The sequence below is a fragment of the Sesamum indicum genome, linkage group LG14 (assembly GCF_000512975.1).
Source record: "Sesamum indicum cultivar Zhongzhi No. 13 linkage group LG14, S_indicum_v1.0, whole genome shotgun sequence".
NCBI lineage: Eukaryota > Viridiplantae > Streptophyta > Magnoliopsida > Lamiales > Pedaliaceae > Sesamum > Sesamum indicum.
Window position 1 is genome coordinate 3,953,777 of NC_026158.1, and position 14,267 is coordinate 3,968,043.

The 14,267-nt window shown below is 34.5% G+C and overlaps 2 protein-coding genes across 3 annotated transcripts; both read left to right on the top strand.

Annotated features, from left to right (window-relative positions):
- LOC105176926 (gamma-glutamyl hydrolase 2) lies at positions 1–7,867 on the top strand. 2 transcript variants are annotated; one of them, XM_011099901.2, is made up of 10 exons: positions 1–505; positions 1,140–1,226; positions 2,127–2,216; positions 2,806–2,900; positions 3,973–4,033; positions 4,876–4,965; positions 5,087–5,149; positions 6,828–6,916; positions 7,425–7,517; positions 7,630–7,867. In XM_011099901.2, exons 1-10 carry the CDS (start codon positions 35–37, stop codon positions 7,661–7,663), a joined length of 1,173 nt encoding a protein of 390 aa, XP_011098203.1. In that variant the 5' UTR covers positions 1–34; the 3' UTR covers positions 7,664–7,867. The 2 variants fall into 2 exon arrangements, with proteins under 2 accessions (XP_011098203.1, XP_020554522.1); XM_020698863.1 differs by lacking the exons at positions 6,828–6,916; positions 7,425–7,517; positions 7,630–7,867 and having other exon boundaries at positions 4,876–4,988.
- LOC105177078 (aspartic proteinase CDR1-like) lies at positions 11,575–12,846 on the top strand. Its single transcript, XM_011100101.1, has one exon. It carries the CDS (start codon positions 11,575–11,577, stop codon positions 12,844–12,846), a length of 1,272 nt encoding a protein of 423 aa, XP_011098403.1.

The following is a 14,267-nucleotide window of genomic DNA, read 5'->3' on the forward strand; positions in this document are numbered from 1 at the left end:
TCAACATTTCTACTACTTCTCTCCACCACCGCCCATGGCTCCGCCTCCTCCTCCGTCTCCGTCTGCCTCCTCCACCGCCACTAACTCTCCCGCTTCCACTTCTTCCTCCTCCTCGTCTCTCCCGCCGATTCCCCTCTCCTCCATCGCCGGCGCTGCTGCTGCTTCCTCTTCCAACATGCTGAATTATCTCTGGATTCCCCTCCTCATCGCTCTTTCCAAGGAGTTGAGCTCCTCCGCCAACGCTCAGTCTACTGCGTCACAGCTTCTCTTGCCGAGTGTGACGGATGCTTACGCTACGGTTCCGCGGTGCCCCTCCGGGGACCCCAATCTCAACTTTCGGCCGGTTATCGGGATCCTTAGCCACCCGGGGGATGGCGCCTCTGGTCGTCTCAATAACGATACTAATGCTTCGTATATCGCTGCTTCTTATGTGAAGTTTGTTGAGTCTGCTGGAGCTAGGGTTATTCCGCTTATCTACAATGAACCGCCGCAGATTCTTAACGAAGTAATCCACCACTCCTTTCTGGATCCTGCAACTTTGCTAATTTCTTTCTGTCTATGCCTCTGCTCATTTGAGTTATATATTGCAACTTGCGCTTCTTGATCGTGTTGACCGTACGGTGTATAAAGATAATAAGGACTAAGCTTGTGGACTATTCTCTTTCTTAGGATTGAGGACAGTTTGAAAGGGGATTATACTCATCTGCGTCTCGTCCTTAGATTTTACTTCTAAAGTTAAGGCGTATATGTTCATGGCCTGGATATATTAAGTTTGCTTTTGTGGTAGAGCTCATCTGATAGTTGCTGGCTTTCTGCTTAACTTCATATATTTAAACTGCCCTTCTACCTTTTATCTGTTGGTGCTTCTCAGCATTGTCTTATCACCACATCTTCAGTTGAAATGTGTTGATTCTGCGGGAATGAGGATAGCCTTTGTCCTCAAAGTTGTTCCTGTTCCATGTGTAAAAGGTGATCCCATTTGGTATTAATGAAGTTTTGCTACACGCCATCTTTTAAATTGTTTCAATAATGATGCATTAATAAATTACTGCTGCTAACTAAGTTATTATCTTTTAAAGTAGTCTTGAACTCATGTCCCCACAAATTGCCATGTTAATTTCTTAAAATTTGTCTTGCAGAAACTCAATTTGGTTAATGGAGTGATCTTCACAGGAGGGTGGGCGAAAAGTGGTCTCTACTTTGAGGTTGTTGAGTCTATTTTTAAGGTACATGACCATCTGAAGATTGATATAGACGTATATCATCCCTCCTGGACGCCATGTAAATGAAAATGAAACAATTAAAAACCTATCTTTTTGGCGTCTTACCTTATCATGATATTTGTGATTTCCAGTTGATGCTGAAGTTGTTAAGAAGGCCAGCTTTATACAGTTTGATTCTTCAAAGTTAAAAACTTAAAAGGATTTTAGAGTATGTTTCTTATCAATATTGCACTGGAAGTATGATTGAACTGGTGGTTCTGCTGTATATGTGCATTCTTTTATCAGTATAGAGAATCATTTTGTTGCAAATAATCTGAAAGTTGAAAATGAAAGACATTTTTTGGTTATGTTCTCGGTCAGTGGCCCCGTAATTTTATTGACTCGCATATTGCATACTGTATAAAAAGCCATCTTGTTTGTTTATGTTTTTATTTTTAGTGTTCAGTTTCACAAAACTGTAATTAAAGTTAAAACATATTTGTTTATGTGTATTCTCATGTGAAATGTTTTTCTATCATTCACATCTCAATCATTAATTTTTTATATACATACTTATATATAATATGTTCAGTCATTAATCTTATAAACTGATAATATACTTTTTTCATAATACTTTGACATGACATAACTAACTTTTGATTTGATACCACTAACAATAAAAAAGGTATGATTTGACACCACTAACAATAAAAAGCACAATCTCATTAACTAATACAAACATTCTCATTTTCATATGAAAACCTATATAAAATTAAAAATACACATTTTCCACTGAAAAATGAAAAATGAAAATGAAAACATAGGCAAACAAGTTACATTTCGCTGGTGGATGGTATAACCATATACATTTTAAAGCAATGTCATATCATGTAGAGTTCAACATTGGATATGTGTTTTGTGTAGAACATCCTGAGGAAGAATGATGCTGGAGACCATTTCCCTTTGCTTGCCATATGCTTGGGTTTTGAACTGTTAACAATGATCGTCAGTGAGGTAAGCTGTCCAGAAACGTGCATAGATATAGTAACTTTTCTTGAGAGCATGCTTTCCCCCCACCCCAAGTAAGTCCTGTTCCTACCAAACGAGAAGAGGGAAAACTGATGGAGAAAGACAAAGTACTGGAAAATTTTCACTTTTCAAACTGAGTTGCAAAATTTAATTCCTGATCTCTTTTTGTCTTTTTTGACATGCATTGAGATCTGTGCTTATCTTATACAATAAAATCTTTGGATTAGGTGGAAGAACCAGATGGTTTTAATGTAAATTAAGTAATTGAACAGGGTCTATTCTCTCTCTGTCTCCTGCTTTATGAGACTTATTAAAGGATTATTATGAATTGGCCACTACTGTGGATTAAATTTCTTCTTTGGATGTTTGAAGAACATTCCATTTTTGGCTTACAATTATAGCCTTCCTGTCATGAAGTTCATTTCTTATAGACTGCGGTCGCCTTGAGCTTCTAGTAGACTATGCTGTAGTTTCTAGTTATCATTCTAGTTCTTTCAACCGTAGGTTGCTTTCTTAGGTTCCACGTATAACGTATTGATCTATCTAATATATCTATTCTCTATGCTGGTATCAGGACAACAACATCCTGGAGCAATTTAGTGCAGCAGATCAAGCTTCGACATTGCAATTCGTGGAAAACATAGATATTAATGGAACTGTATTTCAAAGGTAATAAGCAGTAAGTTTGACAATTAAGTTTACAATTTGTTGGGATGAAGTAATTTCAACTGTAGTGTGACAATGATTTCTTAGTTCATTTGGATAATGCTTTTGAGATGTTAAACTTCCATGAAGAGTGGATGCTCATATAGACTCTGACATGTCAATTACTTCATTTTAGTCTCTTTGGTGCGCAGTAGTTGCCAAGAAGTTGGTAAAATTCTTATCAAACGATCTTGAATCTTAATATTGTTGTTAATGCCCTAATATTGATCATTTTCATCAAAAGGTAACAGTGTTTGGGTTCTTAACGTACTGACACCAAATTAGAACTTCAATCTTTAGGGGTATCATGGTGAGATTGGTTGTCTGACTAAAGTTGACGTTTTAGTGAACTGTAGTCCAAAAGATACTAGTGGTTTTGATTGATAACAGAAGCCTCTTGCAGTCTGTTTCACCTTTTCAGTCTATAGTTCACAAATAAAGTTTGATATCAACATTTCTATAGGAGTTTCCGGCGACCTGCTTCTTACAAGTTCTCATTTTGCAGTTTTGCTGTGCCTTTCCTTAATGCTTAAATTATGGCAAGGTCACTGTCCTTCCCATTCCAAGTCCTTCCCATTCCAAGAGTCAATATCAGATATTATACTCTATTTCTGTGTGGACTGCTTCTGCTTCATTCTGATCCAATAACATGACAAGATCAACGAAGACTGACAACTGTAATTCCATTACCTCCTATTGAACAGTTTGTCTCATGTGAATCAAATTTGTTCAGTAGTTGTAAGAGGATAGGATGTGCTATGAAATTCTATGCTTGTTTACCCTTTAATTCTTCCTCTCAATATTGTTTTTATGAGAATCGTTAAACCACATAAGCATGCATCTGATTCAGTTTTACATTTACTTGATCATTGTCGATTATATGTTCCAAGATACCAGTACCCCATTCCCACATGCTCTGTCTTGGAAGGTGGACATTTGTTTAACATGCTGCGAACCCTACCACCTCCAGACATTCTTTTGTCTTATGACTTCTGTTTTGGTGTGTGTACCAAATATGTATTAATTTCCTTTCCAGGTTCCCTCCGATTTTGCTAAAGAAGCTGAATACAGAATGCCTTGTGATGCAGAATCATCGGGTAAGTGCTTTTGCCTGTGTTGTTATGTGTGATAATTTTGTAAGTGTGCACCTATCTTCCTGGATGTAAATTACATGGCTATGCATGGGGAGTAAGGTGCCGAATGATCTGAACAGCAACTTCTAGACCTTGCATTGTAATGCCCATCAACCTGGCAGCCTTCAGATTGTTGGCTTAAATATTGGTTTGTGAACATATGAACAGTTTCTGAATTTTTTAAGGTGGCAGAGCAGCTATTTTTCAATTCTTCTTTGTTGTTTTCAACTTTGGACCTTCTTTCCTTTTTCCTGCTCTTTGCTGCAAACCGAGTAGAAAACAAATACTGAGAGACTATATAGTCTTTGGTCTCTCCACAAAAAGATCATCCGTCATTAAATCCAGTTTACTACTCTTCTTAGCATCAAGCTTTTTATAGATTTCTATGTTGAAGTCCTTAACTTTTTGCTTGGAGTTTCTTACTGACTTTTTTGAGTAATAATCTAAGTTGGTCAACGTATCCCCTCTTTTCTCCAAAGGCTTGCGAGTTGCTGAGTGTTTGCTGGGACTGGTAACCAGAAAATGATACAGAAAAGAAGATATAAGTGGGCACTAATTTGGTTTTAGGCTAATTAAGTTTGTGGTTTTAGTCAGTTGATTGTTTTTTATATATGTCTTAAGATTCCTCTATAATATAAATTCTGCATATATGCAAACTGTGTTTGTATCTTTTAACTAAGGATCATACAACATTTGGTGTTGTCAGTTCATGACAAACCAGCACTATCGGCAAAAAGATCTAGTCGGCTAATCATTATGTAATATATCATTTCTTTGTATAACGATTTCATTCCTCTCTGTGACAGTATGGGATATCACCTGAAAAGTTCCAAAAGAATAAGAGTCTATGCAGTTTCTTCAAGATCTTAACAACTAGTGTAGATGAAGATGACAAGGTACCTAAGAAACCACCCCCATGGTACTTTATCTTAACTTCAGTACTTTCTTAACTTTGTTTCCAGTATATTTGTTCATGTTAGAGTCTTTCTAATTACCTCGGTGATCAATTTGTATCAGGTCTATGTTTCAACGGTTCAGGCCTGCAGATACCCCGTGACTGCTGTTCAGTGGCACCCAGAGGTATTTTCTTATTGCGTGAACATCTTTTTTCTTTTCCTCTATGGAGAAGGTCCAAATCTGTTTGCTTTAGGTTATTTAATAGGCTAGACAGTATACCATGTTGCAAGCTGACTCCAAAATCTTCCCTTTCAAATAATTCACTGAACTTACTGTATTACATCCTTGCATTTTGATGGAGAATATAAATTATTATTTGTACATACTTTCTCTCTTTGAAACAATTCCTAAGATTTTTCAAACATGGATCTTTTAAGTCTATTCTCTGGGCTGCAGGGAAGAGGGGGTTCAGTAGGATGAAACTGTTACTAGTTTTGGTTTAAAAGTATCAATTACCATTCGTAGAACTGCTGGTGTATATCTAAACAGTAAGAAATAGTGTCTTGAAGGAACATGAAGAGGTTTTGTTGACCTGAGTCTCACAATTGGTCTCCTATACAAGGAAGGAGGTGTTTATGAAGCAGCAGCAGCAGTTCCTTAGTTGGAAGAGTGTAATACGTCATTCTTTATGTATATATCAAAATACTAGTGAAATGATTTGTGATTCTGGTTTGCGAACTGAGTGTAAGGACATCTGGACATTTGCTGCGAAATTTCAATAAGTGACGGCATATGATGAGCCACAGGTTTTTTGGGTAACGGGGAAATAGTTGGAAAAAGTTGTACAATGAAGCAATTCATGATAGCAAGAAAGCACTCTCTGTGGTACGGATTGCTAGATTTTCTTTCTGCACAATCATCTAGAGGCACTGAGATTGAGCTAATCTAGTTGTTCATTTCATTATGGAGGTTAGAACGGTGAAAAAATTGGTCTAACTGTAATAGCTTCGATCATGTTTGAAGCGTCCATAGTTGTAAAAAATTCAGACAAAGGATTGCAGGGCCCTTTCTCCAGGGCATCTCAAGTTTCTAGGCAGCTCATAAAAGATTATGAGCTGGGTTTAAGATCAAGAACTGGTAGCCCCAATGAGAGTCCAGTCCAAGAATCAGAATGAATCTGCGGTGGCTAGCCTCTTTCTATCTTGATTTAGATACCTATAAATTTGGTGGGTGAAGGATCATCTATGAGGACTCCGAAGCTCATGGTTGACTGAATCTTGGGAGTAGGTATATTTTGCAGAGTTCTAGAAGGAGGCAGAAATAAATTTTACATGCAAGGTGGCAATTTCTTAAGTGGATCATAAAATCGTGACAATGATGATAATATTTACACAGTATACATATTTCTAACACTGTCAATGATTCAAAGCTTACTTGTTCAGTCTTGTTTTTCAATCCTAACAATTTAGGATGGTTTGCATCTAAAATTTTAGATGTTGGAAATAATATACCTGCATACTGTTAATTTTTTATAAGAACATTAGAAGCCTTCTCCTATGCTATATAATACCCATACTGGTCAGTCTAGACTTGCATAGATGGTCTCGACTGCATTGGGCTAATTCCATGTGTAACCCGATACTGGCCATTGTTTAGACATGCATAAGTGGTTTTATTGCCTTGTTTATATGTCAATTTTTGGTGCGAGGATGCATGTCGTTGCTTGGAGAATGCTTTTGTCACTAGAATCTAGATAACACATTTTCCTCATGGCTCTGAATAGACCAATCAAACAAACATATACTGTTAAAGCAGTTACATTTCTGGTTGGGAATGTGAAATTTTGACATGTCTGCTCCAGAAAAATGCTTTCGAGTGGGGCTTATCAAGGATTCCACACTCAGAAGATGCAATTCAAGTCACTCAACATGTTGCCAACTTTTTTATAAGGTAATATTTTAGTCAATTTTGGTGCACCGGATGTTTGGCATTCTGTGAAATAAGCGAGTTTGTCAAAGTTCTAGCTGCTTATAGTATTTTTCAACGTTAGGTTGTTGACCATAAGGATGCTTTGAAGTTCCGTGGTCAGACATTGAGGCTCTAAAACTACTTAATCTTGAGTTCACTTCTTAATTCCCACAAGATTACATGTTCATAGACAACTCAACATTGATCTGTTCTATTGTGTTATGTATTAAAACCAATACTAGTTTTAAAATAAGGACATAGTTGTACTCTTGCCCCTATCCTCAAAAGAGAGAATTTATTAATTTCAAAGAAGCCATTCCCTTGATCAAGAATACTCATTCATTTCAATTAGTTAATCCTACTGAAAACTTGTCCTGTGCTTGTATGTATGTGCGGGTTTGTTAGCATCTACAGATTATCTGTGTATTGATCGATGCAATCTGTCAACATGTTAACTACTTTCTTCTATCCTTTCAAATCTTATCCCCAGGGAGGCTCGGATGTCTATCAACAGGCCACCTGCCAAGAAAGTGCTCGATAACCTCATATATAATTACAGTCCCACTTATTGTGGAAAGGCCGGGTAAACTCTTTTCTCCCTCTTTCTGCTTGCGGTCTTTTCTCCATTTTCAGTCGAGGTTTTACCAGACCACATGCTTAAGTAACTTATAACCACATGATTGGCATATTTGCAGGAGGGGATTTGATGAGGTTTACATTTTCAGCTAGGCGTATCGTCCGCATGTACATATTGATGTATCCTTGCCGTTGGCTGTAAAATCAAGATGCTTACAATAGTTTGATTTTGGTGCTAAAAAATGAGCATTGAAGATATTTGCATGTGGCCCTTAAACTTGGAACCAAGAAAACGGTTTACATTTATCATCTCAGTATAAACTTCATTCTCAGCAGAATAAAGAAAATCGAAATTGGAAAGGGTGTGTATTCAAGGACAAGGACAGTATAGAATAGCACAACAGATTGTGCGCTATTAACTGTTTCTATGCAAACGAGTCTTTAATTAATTGTTAACTTGCTTCTATTTGAAAGAAATTAAATCTGGTGGGTTTTTTTTTTACTATAACTGTAAATGAATTATAATAATTTATTTTGATATACTGAACCATAGTTCAATTCAATGAATATATCAATATGACTAACAATGATAAATGAATTATAATAAATCATAAAGTGAGGTGGAATTTAAATTCATAATTTCGACCTTAAGATATATTGAATGAATCTGGTTTCTACCACTTAATATAAGCACTTGCCACTTTTCTTTCTTTGTATTGGCTGGATCACTGAATGTTATGTGTAATCTTCAAAATTTAATTAGACTGAACAGAGTAATATTTGAAACAAGACATTTGTTGATTGTTTCTTAGCTAACAAATTTGTCAGCAGACAGACTGCTTGACAGTTGATATGAGGCTTTTCATTTATGTGATTTGGAATAATTATTAGGCTAAATTACAATAATACTCCTGAGTTTTAGTATAATTGTAAAAATCTTTTTATCTGGAAAATTATCAATATCTTCCTAATTTTGATTGTTGTTTAACAATTAGTTTAATTCGTTAGTTTCGATCCATTTTACATAGTAAATCAACTAAATTGTCCTTATGGTTTAAAAATGTAACTTAATTTATCTTTTTTTTTTTGTGGACTAAGTGGATTTTTTCTTTATAATTTTAAAAATTTCTTGTCTATCCCATCCAATTATTCTTACAAATTTTTTATTTTTTTGTAAAAAACACAAAAATTAAAGTAGGAGCAAAATTAATAATTTTATACTTCTATGATCCATCTAAGAATTACATAATTTTATTAAATTTGAGGGGATATTTATAATTATTTAAACAAATAAGAAATATTCAAATTTTAGTGAAGGTGATTGTAATTTAAGCGAATTATTATACATAAATGCCTATACTCATTCCAAATTCTGAATTCCCAAATCTCGAGAGACGCACAGTAATTACCAAGACAAAAAAACTCAATCCTGAATTCCATCAAAAGGCGACTTAGTCCATAATTTTTTTAAAAAATAAATATAATTATAATTCATAAATCTATAAAAATATTTTAGTCACTTTATAATAAAAATAGATGAAAACTTAACAAAGATTAATGAATTAGGCTGATTGTCAGACGGTCGTTAAAATAAGAAGAGTACTGATAATTTTAGTAACGATAATTAAGTTTACACCCTCTCACCTATTGCTCTTTTACACAAACCACCCTATCTTTTTAAAAATTATAGGAACCACCCCTGACAGTCTTTAAAATCTCAAAATTCCTCTATTAACTTTGTCAAACTTTAATTTAATTTTTCTATAACAAAAAAGCCCTTAGGAGTGTTTTTCAATCACCAAAAGATAGAAAGGATGTCAAAATAATATTTATGGAGATGAATAATATGATCCCGTATATAATTTTATTATTTGTACTAATTTTAATTTTAATTATTTTATTAACTTATTTTAATTGAATCTGATATAAATTTACACATCTAAAAATTAAAATATTAAACTATTTAATTAATATATTAATAAAACTTAATTACTGACTTATAAATTTAAATTAAAAAATTATTACACTTGTATGGATTATTTTTAAATTTTTAAAAATTGAAATATTTATTTTTATTTTTATTTATAACTAAATTTTATTAAAATTAATAAATTATAATTCAAAATAATTTATGTAGTTTATATAAATTATATTAGAATTAATAAAATAAATAATTTATTTATTAGAAAATATTTTAAGTTGTCTCTGATTTATAAATTTTTAAATCTGTTTCCCACCTTAAATCTATTTTATATTATCACACTCTTTTAAATGTTTAAAATTATAAAAATTAAAAAATTATTAATCCTCTATTTTTATTTATAATTAAATTTTATTAAAATTAATAAATTATAATTCAAAATAATTTAAGCAATTTATATAAATTATATTATAATTAGTATAATAAATAATTTTTTATTAAAAAATATTTTAAATTATTAAATTATTTTTTTTAAAAATTATTCCTTCTTTCCAATCTATCGCCCTGTACACCCTCAATTCCTACTCGTGCCCTCATTTCCACGGCCTCACCCCACTTGCGCCCAGCCTTTCACCCTCCGCCATTGTTGACCATCAAAATGTGTATGTATAAATATATAGATATACATATAAATATGTCTAATTATATACATTTATATATTTATATTGTATAAATATATATACATATATATAATTTATTAATTTTAATAAAATTTAGTTATAAATATAAATAAAAAATCTTTTAATTTTGAGAATTTAAAGTAATTAATAAATAAATAAAAAATCTTTTAATTTTGAGAAATTAAAGTAATTTATACAAGTGTGATAATTTTTTAATTTAAATTTATAAGCTAGTAACTAATTCTTATTAATATATAATTAAATAATTTAAACTTAAATTAAAAATAATATAAATAATAAAAAAAATATACGCGACCATATTATTCATCCCCATAAATATCATTTTGACACCTCCTCTACCTTTTGATAATTACAAAACACCCCTGGGATATTTCTACCATTAAAAATTAAATTAAAATTCTGCCAACTCAACATAGGTATTTTGGGATTTCAAAGGCTATCAGCGATTATTTTTATAATTTTTGAAAAAGTATAAATAATTTGTATAAAAAAATAATAGGTGAGAAAGTGTAAATAAAATTATTCTTTTTTTAAATAATAATTAAATATTTATCACTAATAATAAAATAAAAGGACTAATAGTTGGCATCCGAAAGAGATGATAATAAATAGCAAAATATCCAAATGCTATTTATTAAAGATGAAACCTTGACAAAATTACCTTTAAATATTTTTATGTATTCACAATATATCCATTTATATAATCAATTAGCTCTCTCAATAATTTTTCATTAATATTAATTTACTTTGTCATACGTATTAATTATTTATTTTATTTTATAAAATTTTAAATCATACAACACACATTAAATGTACTTCCCTAGTATCAATTCATGTCAGATACAGATTTTGGTAACTCAAGTTCCCACTTCTTATGTTAATCCTTATTCAGCCAATCCTGATTCAGTAACAATTTTCCCTTTACCCAATTCAAAACTTACAATGCCTTTCTGAATAGCGAAATTATGTTTTTAGTCCTATACGATAGAAAATTCAATATTTTCAGTCCTCTACTTTATGGTATTTCTAAAAAAATGATACCCAAATTGGAAAATTAGACACATTTAGTCTTATGCTTTAATAAATCTTCAAAACGGTCTCAAAATTGAAAAAACTCAACACATTTTGTTTCATAAATCCCATAAAGCAGAGGACAAAATGTGTCTTTTTTAATTTTGTGATTATTTTGAAAATTCCGTAAAACAGAGGGCTAAATATATCGAGATTTTTCAATTCTCGGTCCATTTTGAACATCCCATAAAGTAGATGACTAAAAATGTAAACGTTGTGTACTATGGGAACAAAGCATAAGTTTACCTTCTTCTGTTTCCCATTCTATAACACTGGAATTTCTCAATGAATGCACAATCCCTTTACCAATCAATAATTGAGAGTCTATAAAATGAAAGAAAGAGTATGATCATCATCTCATTATCCCTGAGATGGCATTGCCCAGTCTGAAAACCTTCCCACTCAAAATCCTCTTCCTGCTAACATTTTTCCAGGAAGCTGCTCCTGAATCCACAGGCTTCAGCCTCAAACTCATCCCATGGGACTCCCCCAACTCACCCTTCTACCATCCAAATCTCACTCAAACACAGAAGATTCAAATGATGGTCATCTCCTCCAATGCAACAGCACTCTCCCGACACCCCGGAAACGATACTGTCTACGCCAACGCGGTACAAATTCCAGTGAGAAACCAGGCTTTACGCTATGCGGTTAAGATCAGGATTGGAAGTCCAGGCACGGAGGTGACGCTGCTTCTGGACACCGGGAGCGGCCCTATTTGGACGCAGTGCCAGCAATCAAAATACTATTTCAATCCCAAGAAATCTAGAACGTATAGTACATTGCCCTGTGAACATCCTGTGTGCCAAAGTGGCAAGAAAAGCTGCAAATGCATAAATGGGATGTGTGTTTGTAGACAGAGCTATGGCTTCAACGGTGGAAAGATACAACATGTATATGCAGTCCTTTCATCTGATTCATTCACTTTGGCAGTCAAGAACAATGGAGTGAGGACTTTTAGCAACATGATCTTTGGCTGCTCGAGCCGGTCCCCTGTATTCTCTGGGATTCTTGGCCTGGATAAATTTCCAGTTTCCCTGATAAGCCAAGTGAGGAATGAAGTTCAGGGACAATACTCTTACTGCCTGCATGATGGAGACAGCTACTTGAGGTTTGGAAACGACATCCCACAAGTCGGGAGAGACGCTAAAACTACTAAAATACTCTACCCTTATCACCCCACTTTGTTCTTGGATTTGAAAGACATAAGTGTAGATAAGAAGAGGGTGGGACTTTCTCCTGTTCTATTTTCATACGAACAAGGTGGTTTTTTCATCGACACTGGAGCTCAGTTGACTGTCATCAAGAAACAAGCTTATGATAAGGTGATTCAGGCATTTGCAAATTACTACAACGTTAGGCTTAAACGGGTGAACGGGAAAGCTTTCCACCTGGATCTTTGTTATAAACAAAATTCGACTTTGAAAAGCTATGCCAGCATGACTTTTCATCTTGAAGGGGCTGATTATGTGACAACGAATCTGTACGTTGTCCCACAGCCGGGGATTCTGTGCATAGGGCTGATTCCAGGAGAGGTATCGATACTGGGAGCTCTGCAGCAGTGGAATACAAGATTCGTTTTTGACATAAACACGAATACGCTGAAGTTTGTCAATGAGGATTGCTCAAAAGACAGAGGATGATCAGATGATATGAAACGAACAGAACTTTGATAAGATGAGGAAGACTGCAATTCTTCTCATCATAAGTTCTCCTTTTGGTTTCAAGATAACACAAATCTCAGTTGCTAATAAATATTTCTAACCCTTAATAATGATCTGTAATGTCCCATGCAATGGTAGCATTTATTCTTGCAATCAGTGGAGATAATCAAGATCATCACATCAACAAGAGACAACTCCTCAATTAAATAGTTTGGTATAGTCATTGTCATCTGTATTTAGTGTTCTATTGAGCATGGAGAGTGTTATAAACCTGGAGAAACAAATGATCTGAAGTTCATCATTGCATCAAGAAAATGGGATGGGAGCAAAATTTTCATGCCAGAATTCTTTTCCTCCTTAGGTTTATCACATTGTTCCACAGAAGTACACAAGAAACGGCAGGGCTTCATCTGAACTCAGTGACAAATTTTGATGAAATCGAATTCATGTTAAGATCGGCACTCCAGGCAATGTGGTGAAGCTGCTACTTGACACCGGTAGAGGGTTCATTCGGACTCAGTGTTCACAAACAGCTTATCAACCCTTCAGCTCGGGGACCTTCAAAAAGTAACCATCGTCTTTGTGCTAAAAAGATATGCAAATGTATCATAAAACAGTGCGTTTGGTGCAGATATGGATCGAGTGGCTACAAATATACATTAAAAGGTTCAGTCGATACATGTCACTTACTTGGCTCTGAAAAATAAAGGCCGGATATCGTTTTTGGCTGCTCAAACCAACAACCCCTCAATCTCTCGGGGTCTTGGGATTGGACAGATCACCGATATCTCTACTAGGCCAACTGCGGAAAGAGTCTAGAGGGCGATTTTCTTACTGCTTGCACAACAGCGATAGTTAACATTAGCAAAGACATTTCTGGCCGTGATGGGAAGAAGAGAAACCACCCCTTTAATACACACTGATTTTTCGAGACTTTTCTTGAACTTAACAGACATCAGCGTTGATGGGTAGAGACTGGGACTATCTCCAAGCCTGTTTTCACTTAAAACGGAGGCGTTTTCAAGGAAACAGGCATCCAGTGCACCGTGCTCACTAGAAAAGCATATGATAAGGTGAATCGAGCATTTCATCGTTACTTCAAAGGCAAACTGAAAAAGATTGACAGGATACACCGGAATTTGCAACCTTGCTATAGGCTTACGCCTGGTTTTAATGACTATCCAATGATGACTTTTCATTTTGATGGGGCTGATTATAATGCGGAGACACGCACTTTAAAGACGAGAGCCTGGGAGTTACATGCACAGCCCTGCTGCCAGGGAAACAGACCATTATCGGGGCGCTTCAACAATGGAACACCAGGTTCATGTTCAATATCAATACGAATTTGCTCAAGTTTTACAAGGATGATTGTGCTGGTTAAAGAATGAAATCTTGTC